The 22,848-nt window shown below is 39.2% G+C and overlaps 1 protein-coding gene and 2 long non-coding RNA genes across 4 annotated transcripts; 1 reads left to right on the top strand and 2 right to left on the bottom strand.

The window, feature by feature from the left end:
- Positions 1 to 50: 50 nt before the first annotated feature.
- On the top strand, positions 51 to 21,989 carry LOC147755617 (uncharacterized). The gene is made up of 2 exons (XR_015329387.1): positions 51 to 180; positions 20,808 to 21,989. It is a non-coding gene; the product is annotated as an uncharacterized LOC147755617 (long non-coding RNA).
- LOC111252102 (uncharacterized) lies at positions 7,189 to 17,025 on the bottom strand. Of its 2 annotated transcripts, none has more exons than XM_022809535.2 (4): positions 16,689 to 17,025; positions 12,294 to 12,355; positions 8,512 to 8,605; positions 7,189 to 7,624 (listed from the first exon to the last, which is right to left on the bottom strand). In XM_022809535.2, the coding sequence occupies exons 1-4, from the start codon at positions 16,720 to 16,722 to the stop codon at positions 7,515 to 7,517; spliced, it is 300 nt and encodes a 99-aa protein (XP_022665270.1). In that variant the 5' UTR covers positions 16,723 to 17,025; the 3' UTR covers positions 7,189 to 7,514. The 2 variants fall into 2 exon arrangements, with proteins under 2 accessions (XP_022665270.1, XP_022665269.2); XM_022809534.2 differs by lacking the exon at positions 16,689 to 17,025 and adding an exon at positions 13,767 to 14,357.
- LOC147755618 (uncharacterized) lies at positions 20,413 to 21,095 on the bottom strand. Its single transcript, XR_015329389.1, has 3 exons — positions 21,068 to 21,095; positions 20,720 to 20,816; positions 20,413 to 20,473 (listed from the first exon to the last, which is right to left on the bottom strand). It is a non-coding gene; the product is annotated as an uncharacterized LOC147755618 (long non-coding RNA).
- Positions 21,990 to 22,848: the final 859 nt, after the last annotated feature.

Below are 22,848 nucleotides of genomic sequence, written 5' to 3'. Positions count from 1 at the left end.
TCGCTTCCAGTCAATTGCAAGCTATAACTATTAATAAACACAAATGCATTGAAAATACAACTGGTTGATGGTGCACTCATCCGCAATGCTTGCAAAGTGGTTTGACTGCGCCGGCCATAGGCCAAGCTTTGTTTTGGTAGAGGTTCCGGAAAAGTTAGAACAAGTAACTTTTCAACTAAAGTAAGTAATTACAACTGATGTCACGGGGTTGCGGCGTCTCAACACGAGAAAAATCGCACGTAAACATGTCTAGCAAGATCATTGATTGCGTCTCAAACGGCTCACTCAATAACCAGCTCTTATATGGGTGTTGCCGCCTGACCTGCGGTGTATTTTCCGCTCTTTCGGCTCACAATGGCTCAGTACAAAACGACGCGAATGCCTGCTAGCGGCGAACCTAGATTTCTGGTTGATCGGAGACCTCTTACGCTGTAGATAGAAGCGTCGTTCAGTTTCAGTAATTATCTGTTACAACTATACGTTAATTTTTCATGTAGGGACTTTCGCTACGTCGTTTAGTGCTATCGGCTATTAGATATTTACTATATATATTCCAATATCTTGTCTAGTATATGCAGCAACACACATTCGTTTGTTGTATGATATAGACGATATTCTTTCGAAGGCGCTCGTACCTTATGGGGGAGTTCAATTCGATCTTCTATTATTAGCCGCCTAAACTTGTTTATATCATTTTGTTATGCCACAAGATGGGCAGTGAAGTGATTCCTTGTTATACCGATATGTAGAATGCCACGTTGTTCGGACACTTCCACACGATCTGTTCAACATGCTCTAAATCTTGAATATTTGTTGCGTTTAAAATTCTACGTCACGTTCGCTGCTGTGTCGGGTACGGGGAGGCTCATAGAAATAGTTCTCTGGCGATGCACTTCAAAACAACGCCAATTGAATAACTGGAACTTGATAAAGCGTTTTCTCTACTCTCATGTAACACTGTTTAGATAATCCCACTTTTTTCAGCCTTCCTTACTTGATTCCGCCTAAACTGCTCTGTGTTTTTATAAAAATACACGGATTTATACCGTATTTTCGTTTGGCGGGTGCGGCTCCGATGCTAGCTAAAAATAATCGCTGAAAACTTACCATGAAATGCCGATTGGGAAAGTACTGCTATTACCGGCCAATCAAAACAACATCGCAGCTTTCTTTCTGTAATAGATAAGTACCGCAGGCTATCCGAATAGGCCAAGACACTCAGTACTAACCTGCTTCTTGCTACTATATTAGATCGCTTCTAATTTATATGTTTCTACCACGATGATCTCTTATTTACTGTAGTAAGCAATCTTTAGCATTGCGATGGTGACCGCTTATTTCGTCGTCTTGTTTCTATGAGGTATATGAGCTACTGCTATTACAGCTGAGTAACGTATACCTCTTCTACAGTGGATAAGAGTTTACCTTAGTAAATGGTTATTCGTTCTTTTTTTTTTTGTTTGTAACCGCTAGTATACATTTGCGGTTTACACCGAAATAGAACAGACGGCAATAAGGCATCTGTTTACCCACAACGAAACGAAATATCACAATACCTTTTGCCGATACGTACGCATCTGTGTGCAAGCATTTGTGCGCGCGTCGACGCCATTTACTTTGTACGGCGACGGAGTCAACCTAGAGGTATGCAATGACGATGCCGAAGACAGTAACCGATCTCGCTATTGGCCCTGCATACCAGCGTACATGTTTACCGGAGTATAGTCAGGCTTTCTCGAGCCGATTACCCCAGGGGGCCGAACACACTAATGGATAAACAGCACAACGTAAATGCATTATTTTTCACTCTCATTGATGTGACGAGGACCGTCTGGCAGGTTGCTATGGCGCCAACATAAGTCTGTCGAGTAATACGTACAAAGGCTAACCGTAACGTCCTATCCTTGAACATGTTGATAGCCAACAAATCCGAAACGTTTTCCTCACGTCACAACATTTCCTAGCTTATCGAATATCTCTACGTAGTCGTGTATGCACTGATTTGCGTAGAATAACAGCACTACAATAGGACAACTGTGCATCAAACTACATACGCATGTATAAATAGCTCGTACAAGAAAATCTCACTTTTTTTTGGTTTTACTGATATAGGTAGTGAAAAAAAAGGGTCTGAGTCATACAGTTTACGTTGGGCATGGACTCAGCCCGGGCGGCCGGATTCGTTTCAGCCGTTATCACGACCCACCAAATCTCAGTTCCTTTCTCTTGGTTTAATAGAAATTCGTAAGGTCTTCTACTGCAAGATAGCTCTATGCAAAATTGCTCATTTCACGGTCCAAAAATCTGGTTCATTCGTGCAAATTCGTACTTCCAAAAGAAAGCGCATCACCTCATCAACGCCAAGGCACTAAACCTGCTTCCTGGTAAAGCCTCAGTCACTTTCGCTGTCAATATTATATCACTGTGATATAGGAAGCGGAGCTTAACGATTCTTTTCTACATGAGCTTACAAAATGTACAACGTGAATAATTTTAGCGGATATTACTAAAAATACTCAGGAAATTTAACCGAGATTTCTACTGGAAGTGGGGTTACAGTGTCAACAGAGGGGAACAGAATAAAGTGATACAGCTTTTCTTTTAAATCGCTTACGTAGAAATATAATAATATGAATGGTCTAGAAATGATAACAACCGAAAGAAGCCTTTTAGCCTTTACGTACCTTTGCTGACGACATTTTTTGTGATCTTCTTTGATCAGCTGGTTTATTCGAAGTGTATCCAATATTACGATTAAGTCTCGCTAAAAGTGCATCTGTAGTCTGACTATTGATTTGCAGGTACGAAGGACGTAAATTGCGCGACCTTTCGCTACGCATCCTATTGTCAGGACAATAGTTCTGTCCTCATGGCTGCCGGGAATATTCTGGGCCTTGCTCCCTTAGTTCGTAGTGCTTCGTAACTTGAATGAAGCCACGTTGTTTCGAATGCATACATAGAATGAACAGCGTATTTCATTCAAGATGCTTAGCCGCCTAGAGCTTTTATAACTACTTGCACGACTAAGCTAATAAACAAAATGTTTTTCGCCAGAAATTCACCGGATCATATAATTTTGCCCTTATCTAAGTTCCTATAGCTTAAAACCTTCGGTTAACAAACGACAATTCATGATATTACACCTGCTACCTGAAGCAATATTAAGGTTGGAAGCCATGATTAGGTTAGTGTGAATCACAAGCTCTTTTTAATACCTTACCTAAGCTCGACATAACGAAGCTCGTTCTCTCATGAAGATTTTCAGGCCAGAACTTCATAGAGGGTATAGCGTATCATTTATGATCAACTGAAGGAATCGTACACCTTTTAAAACAGTTTTGGTGAGACGTCGACATATTGAACCTTATCATACTGGCTGATCCGAAGCATAAAACACTGGACAATATATCCGTTAATGAAATGCGATGTTTACCAAGTACGACTTACTAACGAACTCGAAAACTGGCTCGCTTCCCCAAAATCGGAATCTCTGACTCCGTTCAATTACAACCATTGTTCGAAAAGCACAAAGCTACTCCAGAACAGCAGGAAGTTTGCCCAACTCATCGTGGTCATTTTTGCTCAGCTGGGGAGTCGACGCGTTCGACTGATCGACGTTTTGCTTCTCAATAATCACACAACTTCCACTCCTGAGGCATGGTTACACTCCAGCTGCATAGCCCATCTACCAGTGCAATGTCACAGAGAAATCCTAATATTGACAACGCACTAAAAAACAATGGCCTTAAAACTGTAAATACATAATCAAAAAATACTGCCATAAGTGTTCCTGCGGCTTCATAATAGCACACTTGCTGACCTGTACTGCTGCTATCGCAGTGCGGTTCAATGATTTTCTAAAAGTACGAGCTGCTTGAGCTTGAAACCTATAGCTCAAAAATTCCGAGTGTTTTTATCACTAATTTGACGTAGACCGTAGCTAAATTCCTGCCCTAGACCGTAATTTCTATACTAATAAAGCGTAAAAAGACATTAGCAATTAAGCGTGTAGTGATTGTCGCGTATGAGTTAATTAAAGTATACCTAACACGGTATTAACGATCAATCATTGTAGTAGCGAGTAAGGTGTTTGTTCCAGTGATAGACAGTGATGTGGACCGAACGAAGAGAATCACCGATTTTCGTTAGAAATCTTAGAAATAATGATAGTGCAAAAACGCAGGAACCATCGTACGATTGTGTTTAGCTACGCTTCCCGGCGTGCTCCCCACGTGAATGGCCATTTTCTATTCATTACCATTAAAATCGTCTCGAGACTAGAAGCTATGGCTATTGAACGGGGTAATATGTATCGGAAAGGAGTGGCTCGCGAACGGCCTATAACGGGAATCAAAGATAGCTTTGAGTGAGAAAATTAAAAGGCGCGTTGATTTACGACCTGTTCTATCCTTCTTTCCGCCGCTCAGTCCTAACTCTTTGTCTTACATGAAATAGAAGTAAAGATACTGCTAAGCAATCTACGATAAAATCGGGAATTACCAATACTATTAGATTTTCTAAATATAATAGACAAAAGGCCACATACGTGAATTTACTATAGACATCCTGCAGAGCTAGAGAATAGCATCCGTCGTTGGCAAGTAACTTGTCACGAGTCACGTGACCAAAGATCGCGCGACAAACTGAGATCCACATTTTACTGCAGCCTATTGCAGTAATTGATTTAGTCCTATGGGCTGTGCTTCGTTGGAGTAACCGCGCAGTAGGCTTACTACCAGCGCAAACAGTAATACCCTGGTAACTATGAACATTTTTGAAGCACCGAAAATTGGTTAGAGAAGTCACAAATCCCACATAAGGGTCGCGACTGCAGGAGCTCATCATACACAATCCAAATGCAAAGACAACTTAGACAATTTTTAGTTGCTCTGGAAAGCCAGCCGAACGAAGAAGAGAGCTCTACGTTAAAGTAATTAAATGCACCTGCACACGCTTGCCGTGGAGTTTGGTTGGGCAGTGTGGGCTCCAAATCGTACTGGATTAGCAATTGGGTCTATGGCCTATTTAGGCCCGACTAACCCATTAAAAAAGATGGGAGAACTATTCTCAGAAGCACAAGGGTAATACGACGTGTGAAATTAATTTTCTTGCACTAAATAATAGGCAATGTGTTCTTCAAATTGTTTTTGGAAAATAATCCACACTCGGGAGGAAGAAGCAAATGAAATATCACAGGCTGTGACGTAACAGTAACAAGAAAATGTAATGTTATTTATCTGCAAAGAAAAACAAGGTCTCTGCCTTGAAATTGAAAAGATGGCCGTGCGAGATTGACGGTTCGAAACGCCTTATTGTAATGCGTCCATTCAACAGCAAACCCAGCCAGCTCAATCGAGCTCTAAAAACCAAACACTTCAGCAACCAGGTTAGGTTCAAAAAAATAATCGCAACCTTCTGAGACCAGCGTTAAAGAGCCGTCGATGGGAAAAACCGCAGCAAATCGAATCGCTGGACTGCGGTCAACAGATCCTATTTTCCAACGATCAAAGACTTTGTCAAGCAGATTCTGGCAGTAGCAAGCGACACCTTGAATTACTGCAGCTGCTCGTGAGTACCGTAACAAACTTTGTAGCAAAGCCTGGCGTTTAGGAGACAGAATTACTTAGTGGAATTATCATGAGGCTGCAACTCTTGCGCTTCTTTTCCCAGCAGCTGCAGGCAGTACAGACAGCCCCGTGCTAGTTAGCGTCTTTAACTTTTCTCATTCCCACTTTGCACTACGGCTCTTCAAGACACGCTTGCGACTATGCTGAATAGTCAGCCCCACCTCGACATGTTTATTCTTAGGACATACATGACCTTTGGCTTTCAATATTTACGATGAACGTAATCATCGATAGGGTAAAGTTTTAAGGTGAAAATCCTTTACCGTCAGAAAACTTATGCATTGGCATTTACCTAGTAATGGCGATAAACTCCGTCGCAGTGTTCAGATGTAAACAAGCTTTTGGAATCCCTGTATTTAACGTGTTAATCCCGAACCTTATACGCAGCATCCGGTTGAAATCCACCAGTCTAAAATACAGCTCCTCTTTTCTCCCTCAGGCGCACATGCCGTGGTCCATCTATACTTGCAGCCATGCCAGGACGACCCAGGTGGTCTTCAGGCTTATGGCCGAAATGCGGATCGGGCTCTACCATCCAGTCTTCATTTTTAAGAAATCTACCGAAGGACGTATGCATCACAAAAGTAACAATGCTCTAAGCTAAACTAATCGCCGATACAGAGCGTCAACCATAGAAGTGGCTAACGCATCACGAACTCGGCGGCTTCTCCAAGGAGCTTTTTGGCCCTCATAATTTGTTTGCATCAGAGAATAAGATACCACCCCCGGGTGCCAACGTGAGAAAAGGGGAGTTCTATACAATGCGATAGCCTTAAACATGACTTCACATAGCGGATATTAATAATCCAGTGTCTTGGAAGGCTATGCAACAAAGAAGCCGCCAGTCTAGATAAGGTCTGAAACGAGAATCTCAAGTGCGTCGTCGTGCTGGACAGCAGTACATAGTAAATGTTCATATCCTGGTGTATTTCGAGCCCAATAAAGAGATACAATTCTGCTAGTAAACAGTAAACAAAAGGACGAGCCAACCGCATCGTCATAACGGCGACGAGCAATGAAGAACAGCGTTTGTTAAAAGCTGCTTCTCGGTTTGTGGACTCAAGTATACTCGATTTAAATGCAGACACATGAGTTCTAAAGAGGATGTTCTACTAAAACAGCACCCAGGATCCTGATGGCCGAAGTCAAAAGGCCACTGGCCATGCCGTGCGATGAGCGGCAGATGAGAGCAGTGATCACTGACACACTTATAAGATCACCTCTTATCTGTGTAAATGGGTTTTCGTACCTGGAGCTGCTCTTCTCCGGGAACGGCAGAAGTCTTACATCACCAAAAGATGCAAGAAAGCACAGTTCACACAGATTAATATCCAAAGATTTTATAACACCCGCTTGAAATTTAAATTGGCAATTGAAAATAGTTTTTTTTTTTTTTTTTTTTTATAGGGAGAGTAATATTTGCATTTGACGATCCTAGTCTGTATAGTATGTAGAACACTCTGGGGCACCTGGGATCAGGTTTGATGATACAGTCTTCTAAGAATATTTTGAGAAACCCCCTATTAGCGAATTGAAGTGGCTATAAATTAGTACATAAAAGTAAATTTGTTACTTGACCGTTTATTTGTTCTTTAACAACAAGAGCTTCAGCTTGAACTATGCTTAGCAAAGCACACAGAGTGTAGCGTATGTGTAACTTAATGGACTGATCTTATAAGCAGCATAATAACTGTAATAATATTTATTATTATTAGAAATATTAACGACATGTGTAAGTGCAGATCGATTTCTAATCTCTTTTATAACGTTAGCGTACTGATTTAATTCTACTGATCGGCCTTGCTGACAGGAGTAACATCAGTACATCCACTCTATCCGTTAATCGTATCATTCTCGCCGAGAGGTATACGACCGATAAGCTGCACTTTATGAAACAGTTACCCCCATTTCCTTCAGGCAGTAGAAGGTATGGTTATCGACTATAATAGCGTCATCGGGATGGAATTCGTTCATGAGTTGTCTCCACAGCGACTCACCTACACAACAAAGCAGAACATCAGGCAAGACTTTTGAAAACGGTACCTTGTTATTTAAGATTCGTCATGGTTTTCTTTAGACCTGACCTGAGAGAATTTTTATAAATCTATCTAGAATACTGCTAAAGCTGGGTGTCTGTCTGTCCAACCCAAATTCTTCTTATGGTATGGTTTTGCCTGAGCTATAAGTTTCAAAGCGGGGTGGGCGTAAGATGGAGCCAATTAAATGATGCTACCTTTTTCGGAACGGATTTTTTCTTTTCCCATAGATTGTGAGGTTAATTTGGGAAATTTTTTTATTTTTGGGCAATTTGCTACCGATGATTTGAACGGATGAGAGTTCTTGAAAAGAGTGTATCCAAAAACTTCGTTTTTTGAACCTTCACAAAGCGAGCGTAATATTGTATTGAAAAATCCATCATAATGTTCATTAAAAAATAGTCTATGTCTAGCGATAGATGGGTAATCGATTGACGAAATTCCTGACAATTGATGAAATAGTGTTTTTCTAGTTTCTAATGTACGCTTAGAAAAGTTTGGGATCTGACGCAGGCTGGTGCAACATAAACGACATCGGATTGTAGTTTTGGACGTGAAGTGTTTAGGTTCGTATTGGCTCAAGCTTTGAATTCGAACACCGCTCCGTCGACCTGATCATTCAAATATAGATATTTGCCAACAGAATTACGTATTTCGCTGGTCAGATCATTGAAAAGAATTCTGCCAAAAATTCTGTTACTAAAGCGTGAGCAGAGAAACGTATCGCCCTTTATAAATACTATAAACATTGCAAATAATGTTTGATCTTTAACTGGCCATTAGACAGACACGACAGTTACGCTTTATTCTTACGCTGTGACTCATTAAATGTTTTCCGGTTGTCATACCAGCATTGTTGTTCAGGCGGCAAATTTCGAATATGATGTCGACGGCGGACATCCCGGGAATGAAACTTGTCCTAGCCGCAAAGACGTCCTGTGCCTAAACTCAAAAACATCCATTAAAAACATCTACACAGTTATAGAAACATCCACTTTCTACCTCGTATATAATTTCTTACTTACTAGTATAGTAATTTCCTTATTTAAATATAAGGCTTTCGAAACACTAGTACGTGTTCCCCGATGACACATCATAAAACACTGTTGCAGCCACCCACCAAGGGCTTGTCAATAGATCCACTATGGTCGACGCTATTTTTATGGTGTGTATATATGGCAGATTCGCACGACGACCTTGACCTGAAGCCTGCCAATCGTGGGTTCGTTTTAATAATTGCGATATCCCCTAGCGGACGCTGCGCGTTATGTCCTTCGTGCAGCGCTAGCATCCAGCATCACTTCTTTGCTGGCTAAATTTCTGAAAGTGGGTGTCACGTTCTTCGGGGGTATAGCCTCGGATCACTCTAGACTACCTCGACATACTTAAGAATTGCACTGACCACTGTAATCAAGTTTCTAATAGTTTCCAATTTCGCGCCTTATCGGACATCAGTTATAAACATCCCCAGTTTGCCCAGAGTGCTCGTTTAGCACAAACTGTTCAAAAAATCGTTTGATTATTGCGGGAAGGCGTTCCCGCACCTCTCCGGAAGCTTCCCACCTCTGCCCCGCACAAACCTTAATATCGAATCGAATGCGAGCCAATCCGTGCGAATATCAACGCCTCACAACCCCATACAAACCACTAACGTTCTTTGCAATCCAGCGTTTGGGCTTTCTTTTACCGAGCACCGCCGTGGGACGGGCCCCCCTGTCGAGCCATTCAATCTATTCTTTTGTGACTTCGTCCATCCCACCTTTATTATAAAAGTGAAAAGCACTGGCTGAGCTTCGCCGTTTGCTCGCAGAAATGAGCGCATCATAGATACTTACGTTGATTTTATATAGCCGTAGACGTGTATTTTACGGATGTTTTTACGGATTTATCTCAATAGATATACATATAGATATAGGACGGGACGTTTAAGCAGGATTCTGACAAGTTATTCCTAAGACAGTATCTAGACAAAAACAAATATTTCAGCGAACCTTTTCGCATCCGCTAGAAGTGCTATTAATGACGGTGTGTTCTATCCGTTACATATATACAAAGAGTGCTCAGTCTGCATCTACCGGACATGTATTCATCTGTTTTTCATGGAACTAGAGCAAACCAGTTATTTCTAGCATAATTACTTAATCATCAAGAAAAACAATGCGTTATTTTTTGCAGTTTTGGACGAAGATTAGATATTACCCAATCTTTTCGCGCTGAATAAACTAGTAGCAAAATTGAAAACATCATGTTTTGTCAAAAAAAGTGACGGTTTGTACTATTGTTGGTTTTCATGCAACTTCTGCAACAGAAATCCGAGGAATATTCCTATGAGGAAAACCAAAAGATCCAAAAAAAAGTTCTCATCCAAAAAGCTCGACAGCGCATTAAAATGACTTTAAAGGCCATTTTCGGTACACCTTGATTCCTCATATATAATGAATACTCGTTTTTGAACAGAATGTCAGTCGCCAATTGGATGGCTCAGAAAAATTTCACACTTTTTCCGTCCTCTCGGACCTTTCAGACCTACTGGTCGTTTTGTGCCTTTCCAATTTTTGTTGACCTGCTGTCCGGCCGACATTCAATTTCCGCTGAAATGCTTCGTATGCAGCATGTTTCAACGACACTTTAATAAGCATACGCTAATCAATATCACTTGCTAAAAATTATATTTTTAAAATGGCTAGTCAACGATTCAGGTCTCACATTGAAGCTGTCCTGGCTGTAGTTAGTAGTTATGTTGAATTAAGAGTATTGAAAGGAATGACATTTCTACCACATGTAAAAAATTAGTTGAAATACCTGTTTTTGCTTAGACAGCAATCACTTATTGAAGATACTCCAGATTTTGAAGTACATATATACACGAAGCATCATTATTGTCAAACTGCATAGTAAGCGATGTGGTAGGATGCTCAATAAAGCTGATCCTCGCAAAGTACAGAATCAATTACAAATTTAAAATAGTGCATAAACTTATAATCTTGCGCTACAACACAGATTAGAGATTATCATTTTGGGTGTGATTTCATGATGACCCATTTTGTACATGTCCGATTATTATAAGTCAAAACTGAAAAAGAGACCCACAAGAATAGATTAATGAGGAACGGTCGTATATTGTGAATTACGTGTGACACAGGTATTTACAACAATCATCTGCTCAATGGAACCAAGAGACCTTTAAACGGATCCTGCCACTTTCGCTTACTACGATGGCTCAGTTCTCCGTCAATTTACTGTACTTCGACTATTTGTTTGCAATGATTTTCATTCGCTTACAGAATTATGGAACTACTTGGAAAAATCTTGGCGTCCAATGTCTCATGTTAGGTATATAACATGGCACTGAACTGACTGAAAATACAACTTATTTAAGAGGTATGACGACTGTAAATAACAAAGCTACATTTCGGGTGGATAATCCAGAGGTCTAGGGCTTTCATATGATTTTCATACGATAATTACGAACTTTGAAGGAAACCTAATAGCGGATGTCCCAATAATGGACAGCATTTGGCAAATCTCTAACAGTAGCTGACTCTCATGCGACCCATTTATCTGAAACATCTTTCCTGTCCATTCTTTAGGTTGAGTACCTCCATTTTGACTATCTAGTTGAAAATTATTAATAGATTGGATTTTTATGCTCATGTCGTACTGTGTCGTAGACTCTACTATGCGATTAACTGCTTCTAGCATACTGCATTGCTTACGTGTATGAAGCGTGATTCAAGGTTTGCATAAGCTGTTACAGAGCATATATCCACATTGTGCGTGAACCTCTGAAATACATACGATGGTGTGCTTGCCCAATGAGGATATTCAAAACATTCGTATTTGGATTGGGCCTAATGAAGCTGTCTTCACCATGGACTTCTTTGGTTAACCATATGCAAATGAAGGTTCGTTCAATGCCCAAAGTAGTAGTGATTTCGAGAGGAGTGAGGGCCATGAGATAAAATGAGACAAAAAAAAAAACTCAGACTGAATTCGGGACTTAATAAAGACAGATTTCTATCTAAAGAGACCTGTAGTAAAGGAAGTAGACCATGACGCTCACGGTAGAGAAGGAAAGGCTTCTTGAAGCTAGCCTCTCCGGAATAACAAACGAAAGACGCTTTTTAGAAGAAGTTTAGGTTCGCAAAAGGGACAAGGGGATAATCTTTCCCCCTTAGGAAACGATACGTCTCGGAACTCGACCAAAATAAGCCCGGCTTAGTGACCCAGGAGCATGAGCTATTTTCTTTCCAAGTACTTATAATTTAAGTTTACTTTTTTTACTTTATAATTTAAAATAATTGAGAAGCCGGACTGTTGGAGCAATGTATAAGAAAATAAGTGCTGGTGAGTAGTGATCTCGGCGGAATAAAATCCGCCCGTCAGGGCCGTCAATCATCGACACAGGGTAGATGGACATTGCTCAGCTGAGCCCGATCACGTGTAGGCAGCATTATTCAAACCGTCTCGAAAAATGCCATAAAATTGTTAAAATACATAAATTATCGCAAAGGGAAGGGTGAGGCCTTTGAGCCAATCAAGGCCTTGTTTTCGCTCATCCTCATGTTAAATTCCTCGGACACAGTTTACAGGCAAACTGAGCGTCGACAGTGGCAAGTCGATCACTTACTCGTTGAGGATTTTTGGGATTGCTGCAATCAATCAAAGATACGAGCTTGTCGGGCGATAATGCTGAAAGAGAATGAACGCTTAGTTAAATTAGCTACTTCATACATCGAAATGTCGAATGGCACAATTGTCTGCCATAATAAGATGCAGATTCAGCGGAAAATGAACGTAATGATTGCTCGTTATGAGCTGTATTTAGTAGCTTTCCCGTATATTGCCACCAAAGTCCCATTTTATTTGCGCATAACACGAGAGAAATACACCAATTCAAATATCACAAAGATCATATCAGGTCTGTATAATTGCAGAAAATAGTTTTTTCTTTTTTTTACAACATCAATTACATACATTTCAAAATTGTTATTCGTCGCATTAAAACGATATATATATATATATTTTAAATTAAATTCCCTAGAGATTTATTTACCTTAATTTTTGATGGAAGACAAGAAAATATTCTAGCATACAAACGTTTTTAAAGACAATGAGAGTGGTTCATAAAGAACGAAGGGCCCCCGAACTTTTTATTTCTTACAAATTAAAATCGGTGGGATTGGAAAACGGAGCTTATGTTTCTTATCTTGTACTTATTATTTGAAGACGTGACGCACGTCCACAACACTTCGTTTCGATCATCACATCTATTATTTAGCCAAATCATGCCCTGTCCTTTTGGCGTTTTGCTACGAGATACGCATATTCATTTGTTCGAAACCATTGTATTATTTAAACTAGATGAACTTTCTCTCGGGCGTGGGATCTTCGTTCCATGAAATAACTCAATAACCGAAGAATCATAAAAACTACCTTCAAAGTGATTGCGGTTGTTTGGGTGTTACCGAATCGATCTACATCGAGAACATTGTGGTTATTCGGGAAATAAAATGCTCCCACAGTTACTCAGCTGTGTCTGAATTATATCCTTAATTCAAATGCGCTAATCCTATACGCAACGTAATGTCTATGTGCTGTAGCAGCCTCCTCCGTTTACTCAAAAAAGGTACTTTTCAAGTCGATTTCTAAACGTTTCCCCATAAACTGAATCGCTATATTTGTTCGTACCTAAGTAATATCTGATATCATAGCCCAAAATCTAGATATCACTGTTACCTCATTTTTTAACCATAAGTTGAAAATTTCTAGTGATATGCGGTATGGTCGTAAATCTCATTCAAATATGAAGCACTTAGGACTATTTCTATTAACAGCAAACTAGCTAGGAGCTGACCGCATTAGCATATTTTGACTAAAAAAAAAAAAAAAAAACCAGCCTTTGCGAATCGTCATTTTTTACAACGGTCATATACAGGCGGACGTAATAGTCCTTCATAGTGTACGAGCACGTAGAAACCAAGCTAACGTGAGCTCTACAACAGCCACTTGCAAAACACAATAAAATACCAAAGTCAATGAACAGCAATGTAGTGCTTTACAAACGCTCACACGTACCAACACTCATTCCGCAGACACTTACCACAAGGGTTAAAGGAGGCCGACTTTAACCCTGCTAGACAACTGTTCCTCACAGTTAACAATAGAACAAAGGATCTAACGAATATCAGTATAGATAGGCTCGCGATTAAATGTCGAGGCGACATCAGGGTGAATAGCATTATGCTGAATTTGTGTTCCGGACTAATTAGGCAGGCTACTTTCGAAATAATTGTTACCTAATCACGTCAGCTTGTCATAGGTTATAGATTTAATTAGGTAGCTATGATTGTTTGAATAGCTATTAGACGTTTTTTTTTTAGACCTTCTCAAAGCCTAACAAGGATTCTGCTCTGTCCTCCTGTAAATATTTAGCTAATCACCGCATGTCACCTTTAATTAAGCCAGCGTCGACTGGAAGCCCCATGTAGCACTCTACTAGTGCTACACGGGTAGATTGTTCGATTTTCGGAAGCGAGTAATTCAAGTTACGGGAAGTAAGTCGAAGCTACTTAAATAAGCAAGATACTCTTCAATTTAATCGATTTCGTTTTGAAATGTGGTACTTGTTCAGAGATAGGACTTATTGTTTATGTCTTTACTTGTTAGAGGATGCGGTAGGTGAACAAGAACTTGGATTAGTATATGCAACATCAATCCAAGCCAACTATATTCCTTCAAAAAAAAAGACCTAAAACTTGCTTATTCAACCTAACTGTTAATTTAAAAAAAAAGTATATACATTTTCTATCGCTTGAGATTTTCTTTTTCACTCCTCTTCCCATCTGATTATTTATACATTGAAATGTATTTACTACAAAATGTGTGCAATTGATACGGATTGTTGTCTGCACCCTTAAGCATAACAATAATAACGATTTAATAGAACATCGTACGATATAATGATATCGAACGAAATTTAAGAAAAACGTTTGAACTATTTAAGAAATAACGGTTTTTCCGAATAAGAAAAAAATAAAAGGTTTCGAAATAATCGATACTTTCGAAATGATCAAATTCCGCAAGTGCATAGATCCTGAATTTGTCGCACAACCTTATCGCGGTATGACTACTTTCAAAAGGAAATAATGCTGATAAAAGAAAATTCAAATTTATTATGAATCTAATATATATTATCAATAAATTCCACAAGCTGTCGAATACAGTTTCAGCGAAAGTCGTGAAAATAGTTGTTATTGTTTAAAGTACAAGCTTAAACGTCAATAGAGAAGCAAATCATTTTCTTTTTTTTTTTTCGTTTCAATTTTACAATTTAATACAATACAAAATAACAAATTTTAACACAGTCCTAAAATAAGAGTCAAAAAGTATTTGCTTGCAATTTCTATTTCTGACATAAAGCGTACAGGCCATCTTTCCATTGGACTACTCGAGCTTTTCGTCCATATTTGAGAAATTATTTTACATAAAATATACGACCAACCTTACTAAAATTACTCAATAATAATAATGGTACAAATGACTATCGCTTATCCCAATTTTGTTTTGTTTTAGATTTAAAATGTAACTCCCAAATGGATGCTTTTTTTAACCGAGATTTACCCCCGTGTAACAAGCACCTTGGTTTATTCCATCATACACGTAGTATAGTATGTGACTAGAAAGAGGCGGAGCGATGTCCAAAGCCTATTACAAAGCGCATAGTTTCTTAACGAATATAAACAATAGAGGGTGTTGTTGCCTAGAGTAACGCGTCCATCTCCTGTATTTTATATTTTTGGCTTTCTATTGCGACACAGTTCAGGACAAAAACAAAGACCCTAGATTGAAATCAGAACGAAACCAAAACTAAATCATCTATTACTTAGTAAGGATCCAATAACTCTAGAATTTTCAAGTGTAAGCGGCTTCGACATACGCTTATAAGCCTGCGCTTTACCACTGCGTTTATTGCGTGTCTTATTCTCAAAAGTGCTAGTCTTTCGGTTACAGGACTTTATGAAGCTCTCCCAAATTCATTGCATAGGTAGCTATGAATTCTTCTCACAGTTTCGTATCTACCCATAATTTGGTATACTCAGGTGAGATAAAAATACAAGAGAGCCCAATGTCAAAGTTGTTATTATCTATTCCTTGGAAAACGTGACGCTCACGATGAGAAAAGCTAGCCATTGAACGGTGTCATCATTCGTCGTATAGTAATTCTCTGTACGTTATTTTCATATGGTGGGCACAGTATGGCCGAGTTTGATTTAGCAATTGCTCGCTCTTCGAAATAATTATTACTGTTGTTATCACTACCTGTCTATGTGCAGAGCAGCCTGATGGGGCGCATCGATGATAACGTTGGTTTCAATCAGCAGTGAAAGTGTACAGGTACAATCGTTGCTAGTTGCCAATGTTAAGCTCTATCTAGGACTCCAATTTTTGCTCCTACAGCCAACCGGTTATTCCTAATAATCCTTTCATTGCCATTGCACATGCACTGTATCTGAATTCAAATATATATTCAGCTAGTCAAATGGACTGAATTTCAAATTTGCTAGTCTCAGCGAAGGCTGACAATATCAATCTCGGCCTCTGCTTATCTCAAAACTGTAGGAAGATGGCGAGTTCGTTGTGCGAAGATCTTTCAAAAATGTCATAGAAAATTAACTTTCCTTGTAAAAGTTCTTCAAGCTTGCGAACGATCGCAGCGACTTTTAATTATATCCAGGCTCACGGATACTTGTTGATCTCATTATAAATGCTTAATTCCAACTTGCGGTTGAACGGAGAAATAAGCGATTGCATCGACCTCAACAAAAACTTATTGTTGTTGTAGAATTGAGCCGTTACTATAGATGCGAATGTGTAGCATTTCTCTAACACCTACTACGTAGACATGATTATCTTGTTTCGCCTATTCCTAGGTGCTTCCCAAAGCCTATACCAAATTTAACCTCTTGTGAAGCATGAGTTATCGAAAATCCCTTCACTGAAGCACGGGTGACAGTTGACTCACATGGCGTGTTAAGACGAAGCCAAATTGAAAACATTACAGTTTGCTGCTGCTGCTGTCGGTGCAAAGACGTTGGCGAGGATATTGCCTGTAAAGTTTAACGCCAAGTATCCTACGTAGCACCGCTTGGCTGAGTAATCGTACGTTCAGTTGAGGCCTGCATGGTGGACACTTTAGGACACAATTGCGTTTCACAACGCGACAGTGTTATCGAATATTCATCAGTGTCCTATGGGAGGGCTATCCTAGTTGTTCGATGTGTTTTAGCTACTGGATGACGCATACGTGAAAGACGGTAGGGACGCCTGTCACAGGTCGCTAATTCGTGAGACGTCTGGTTCACTCTGATTACTCACCGGAAAGCATTTCGAGTGTAACTCCGTTGACTAAGACTCGATTTTGATTGGCTTCTCATGTCGCGAGTCTTACCCAGCTACCGGGAAAAGGGTTTATCACGAGTAGCTGAGGACTAGATTAAGGAGATACTAAATCAGTTATGCTACCTTAGCATTGAATATAACGATACTGCAACCTGTATACCATAAAATTTTCAACAGTGGTGATTCTCAACAATTTTCAACAAATACTTAAAAAACAACAAATACTATTTGCAGGATTACCGGATTACGGTCAGCTAATCATTTCTCTTTAGCATAGTAATTTCTATTTAGCAAAAATGTCCGAAATTGAAAAGCTTGTGAATTAGATGGTTGGAAACGGCAGGTAGGCCCCTTAATTGTAGTCCTTCGTTCTATGATTCGAGTGCATCACGCGTGAAACGGGTGCGACCTTATTCCAAACTCGAGAAAACCCTATTTGTGGATTGTTTATGATAGTAAAACTATAAACATACATCAAAATAGGGCATCCAGCGTATCAGCAGGCTGGAGATATTAGTGTCATACCTAATATGGAAATCAGTAACGGGCAGTTCTACTACTGATTACAATGTTTGATAGTACTGCAACCTTCTACAAATGAATAAACTATCTTATGACAAAGAATCTTCTAACGATAGCGTAAAAAAGATATAAATGTTAACTTAGGCAGGAGTCGCAACTTTGCACACTTAACCTAGATAAAATATGTTCGCAGCGATCATTGAGCCGAAGATTATTTAACAAGTACTTTTACTAACCCAAAGAGCAACATACACAATAGAATCCTAATATCGATATAATGCTAGACGGACTGAGCGGAGTAGTTATCCTGCCCCATCTAACCCATTACCCTTCTGCATTTATTTTATCTGCCGGTTCTACTATATTTGCCAAGGAACTCAGAAAACTCTAGATTGTTTTTCTCGTGATATCTTGGCTTTTGATAGGTTTCTACAGTATCGGCTCCGCAACTCTGTTTCCGCAGCTCACGTAAATGAGAGAACATACGTAGATTAAGTTCGGCCAACTTTTAATCGACGCTGCCATTGACAAAGTTGGTTAACATACTTATTATATATATGTTTGGCGTATTGATTCCATTCCCGGAACTTTATCAAGGCTTAATGGTATTTATTTACCTTTGTAGTAAGTAGTTATGTAAATCTGCAATCTAATAAACATTTCATGTTCATTCGTACACTTCCTTGAATGTATGTCGTGGGACGTCGTCAGAATTTAGGTTCTCTATTTTCTTTAATAATAAATAGTTGCCTGTGTAATACTAAATAAAGACATGAATCCTTAAATGTCTCGATTCGCATCCTGAGTCCGTTTCTGAGAGACTCCTAAAGCTTAATAATATAATAAATATTTCTACCATTTTTCTGATATTTTCGTATTTTTCTTTGCAAAATAAATTAGGGATTTTTGGCACGAAAAGAAACATTACATGTGTCGGCTGAATTTACTGTTAGCTGACATTAGTAGAAATTTGCTTAAATTATTTAAAACGCATTTGCATCCTACTGTTACGTGGACAAATCCATGTAACCAATAAAGCTTTCGTCGAAAAAAAAAAAATATTGATTTACGAATGTCGGGATTGCATTTTTATTCAGTTTGTTGATATCTATCGACAGGGCGTTGAATGAGCCTCTCTTACTCAAAAAAACAGTGTTGAGTCTTCACTTTAAATAACGCTATCGACCCAAAATACGAGATTTAGATATGCGTCTATATACTGCGTTTTGGGTCAGCCTATTGAGCGGTTTCCGATTAATGCAGGGAAATTTATTACGACGAGTGATTTATATGCAAAAAATTTTCATCCTAATGTTAAGAAAGCTACTAAATTCAGTCTTGTTTATATTTAGCTTTTGCCTTTTTACGCCGAATTTTTGGTAATTTTCTTAGAAATATTTGAGGGTTCATTTTTGAAAGCAAAGTGTTCAAGTAAAATGTTCGTCGTATTAGTATAAAAATCGACATTTATCAGAGATGCGGTCAAAAAAGCGCTAGAGTAGCATATTTACCCCACTGTCACGTGTATGAGATGGACCCCTTAATGGGCTATTCACCATTTTTGCACCGAAGTATCCATTTTAAGTATACAAACGTGTGTTCCGCTTTTACCTCATCAAAATTTGCCGACTGATGTCAAGAACAAACCCCTCGTTAAAAGCGCTATGCTAATTAGTTGCCTAAAAACATTTTTCATAAAAAAAAAATACTCACTTTTTCACAGACACCTATACGAGGATTCTGCAAAAAACACCAAAAAAAAGCCAAAAAAAAACACAGATTTCCTTGAATTTACCTTACGTTTTATGGAATGAAAAACAAAGGAAGAAAGCATTCACGCAATCGGCTCCTTCTTACCCGCCACTCTGTCCCGGATGGTACCCCAAAAAGCAGCCTAACCGGATCAGTTAAAAAGGTCGATTTGGGTCGCACAACAAATAGGTAGAAAATTTTAATAGCTTACTAGATCCGTTACCGGTTCCACATAACACCGGTATCCGTGCGTCCAGAGCAGCGTAAACATACGTTAAAAGCTGTTGCATTGCGCAAATACATTTATGTAAAATGTTCGTTCAACGTTAATGTCAAGGGTTGTAACTGTCCTTATTAGCTTATCACTGTTTATTGAATATTTGGAGTAATACTTTCTTTTGAAAAAAACCGCCACGGGTTTAAATTAGTAGAATTCCTCGTTGAAAATTAAAAAAAATACCTCACAATAATCGTAAATATTATGATTTTAAAGAGCGGCTATCCCTTAGAATTACACTAACTAGTTAGTCTAATTTATAATAAAAAGTTATCCGACGTCAATTGTGAAGTAAGTCTACTGAAGTTACCGAAAACGGCGTGCGTGGCACACTTAATTGAACGCTGATCGAAGCAAAGGTTTTAGAATAGACCATTACTATAACCAAGTGAGATTTACAATACTGTATCGTTATAATAATAATAATGGGTTGTGTTTGGACACTGGTAATAGAAAACGAGATGCACGTTATGATTTCTACTACTACTACTACGACTACTTTTCTCTCAGAATTGTGTTATTACTTTGTGAAGATCAGACTGTAGCTTCACTCGAACAAATCATAAAACATTTAACAGTAATGCACGCGAATCAACAAGCACATGAATAAATCAAAGGCCGGGTAGGTACGTTGTCCTGCAAAGAGGAAATGCTACCAAGTAGTTTTGTGTTTCCCTTTAATAAGCAACCAGCTATTCAATATCGTACAGTTAGGACATATCGATTTACCAGTATATATTTGTCGTAGAGTACGCTCCTGACTTTAGCCATTTTTCCTCAGGTTGTAACGGCCTAACTAGAATTGAACTTGATATACAATACTTACTGCTATAAAATAAACGACACTCAAGCGTTCACTGCAATAGAGTAAGGAAACTAATGAAAGAGGTATACAAAATCACCGCAAATAAAAAGAAATACAATAATCGGTGCTTGTTTCTGCATTTAATCATATTTGTCGCATAAAATATACTACGGTATAAATCGAAATTGGGTGCTTACTAATGACAATTGGCTAGAATTTCCCATTCCCATTATAATAAAACGCAACTGTATATGAAATGGTAGAAACCCAAATAATGTAGTAAATCATCATCACTTACCGAACGTCGTGTGTATTTGCTCTTGCGTAACATATACGTAACGTTTTGACTAACAGTCATATGCGTCCAATGACCACGTTCGTTCCAGGCGTTGTTCCTGCTCTGACGTCAGTCGCACGCGCTCGCGTTATCAGCGGCCTCATACAACATTTCTGAATACCTTACAGTTAAATCATGATCAGTTGACTGCTTGATACGTAAACATGCCAAAATAGCTGCTACTGAATTTATCTAGCTTGCTTATTATCATCATTATGAAGCATAGTTTTGGCTAAGTTGAATGTATCTTGTTTGCTTAATGCGTCTGGAGGTATCGTTACGTCTGTTCCTGACGTAACAAAGTATTACCGATAAAAACGGGACTAAAAGCACCATGTTCCGGGTCCTCTGAGCCACACTCGCGTGAGCGTACGACACAACAAACGTATAAGCACGATGGCTCAAATCAGCAGATCTGGAGAAAAAGATCCTTCCCTATCCTTTCAGGAAACAAGAAAGGTCTCTCTGGGGACTACGTTGACAGCGGTCACCTCGACAGGCCGTCGACAAGGCGGCTGTGACAAACTTCAAGTGGGAGCGACAACGCGGACTTCGAATACCCAACTCGCTAGCGAACAAGTCGTGGCGGCCACAGCAAACGTTCAGGGGACATAGACGTGATACGGTTTGTTGTTATATTCGGCCTGTACCGAGAAGGTAAATAAACCTGGGAGAAAAAGCGAGTGTATTGCGTTGGCTTTGCTGATGCGCGAAGGCAGGCGCAAAAAACTCCTGACTGGCATTGTCGAAGACCCAGGAATAACGAAACGTGGCCAAAAAGGTATTACTGCTGGGAAATTGCAATGACAATATAAGAGCAATGACACGTGAGGCCTAGAAGAATATAGAAAACAAGGGGAAAATAGACGATTTTTCTGTGTGCATATGAAAAATTGTGCAAACTCCTGCTGTTATACACCTGTTTGAAAAATATATGCTAATATTCTAAAAAGGCTTAAAATAGGCTAATTTTTCTTGTAACCTGGTGTTGATCTGGCGCCCCTATCAAAACCTCTAAATCAATTTCCTATAAGAAATAAGAGCTTTGGTGAGTTATTCAATGGCTGGCGCCCTGTTAAAGATAACTGTCTACAACGACATTGAACCTAACCGATGAACGATGTTTCAAATTTACACAAATAGTGTACAGCCTATGTCAGTAGCGCGGGTATGTCAGGACCAATGCAGATGTGTACCCCATAGCAGACACGAAAATAAACACCGAAAATGACGTATGAAAAATATAATTTCAGTTATAGGTAACAATCATTGAACGGACATATGAGCGTCTTGAGATTCCGCATCGGCTATCTGCAAAGTGACCTTTCTTTTCTACTAGTTAGCCTTTCAGGGTAAAAATACACCTTCAAACGGTTATTTTCAAGATACATCTGTACGTGTATTGCCAATCTTCGTTTTGTGTGCCAAAAGTATTGTTGATCCCCAATACTAGGCCTTTGTTCCCCTGAAAGGCGCTGGACACTCAATCCGTTTCATGGAACGATTCATAGGAGAGTCACAACTAGCAAATGCAGAGCTCGATCGACAGCTCATTTACTCTACTCAACCTGAGTGTGAGCATCCAGAGCTATTCATAGAGAAATTGAGAGCTTGTTCCTTGTTTTTTCTTTGTTATAGGAATTCATCTGAGTTTCCTTTGGCACCACTGACGACAAAAACGACATTGTTCTGTTGTAAAACGGGTTTGTGACGGATGTTGCTTGGCGTCTCAGCTCCACTTAACGGTCACTTATTGAAACCATAAGCTTAAGTTTAACACAATTATAGGAATATCGAGTCGCGTACTAACAGAAGAATTTTTAAAACCTTTGTATAGTCGATTCTACTAGAGAATCCAATTCAAAATAACACAGTCAACCTCCTCTTTGCAAAGAGCTTCGTCTTTATAGTTGTTCTGGATGCTACGGTGCCTATAGTGTTTTGCTGTTCTTTGTTTCATAACGGCACTGTGTCCGTTGGCAGAAGAGCGCTTTGCCTACTATCGTTCCCTTATTCAATCCACATGCGTTTCGCAAAACTGAACCATATCTATGAGAAATTTTAGTATCCAAGCTTCTTAACAATAAGCC

The sequence above is a fragment of the Varroa destructor genome, unplaced genomic scaffold (genome assembly GCF_002443255.2).
Source record: "Varroa destructor unplaced genomic scaffold, Vdes_3.0 BEIS01000005.1, whole genome shotgun sequence".
Lineage (NCBI taxonomy): Eukaryota > Metazoa > Arthropoda > Arachnida > Mesostigmata > Varroidae > Varroa > Varroa destructor.
This window is presented reverse-complemented; position numbering and strand designations above follow the sequence as displayed.

Excerpts from the sequence above, each read along its gene's own strand:
- LOC111252102 (XM_022809534.2), bottom strand. The coding sequence starts at position 13,905 with ATGCTATTCACCCTGATGTCGCCTCGACATTTAATCGCGAGCCTATCT. Across the intron at positions 12,356-13,766 it reads GGCCTCCTTTAACCCTTGTG|CATTATCGCCCGACAAGCTC; the intron begins GTAAGTGTCTGC and ends ATTCTCTTTCAG. Across the intron at positions 7,625-8,511 it reads CCGCCTGAACAACAATGCTG|GTGAGTCGCTGTGGAGACAA; the intron begins GTATGACAACCG and ends TTTGTTGTGTAG.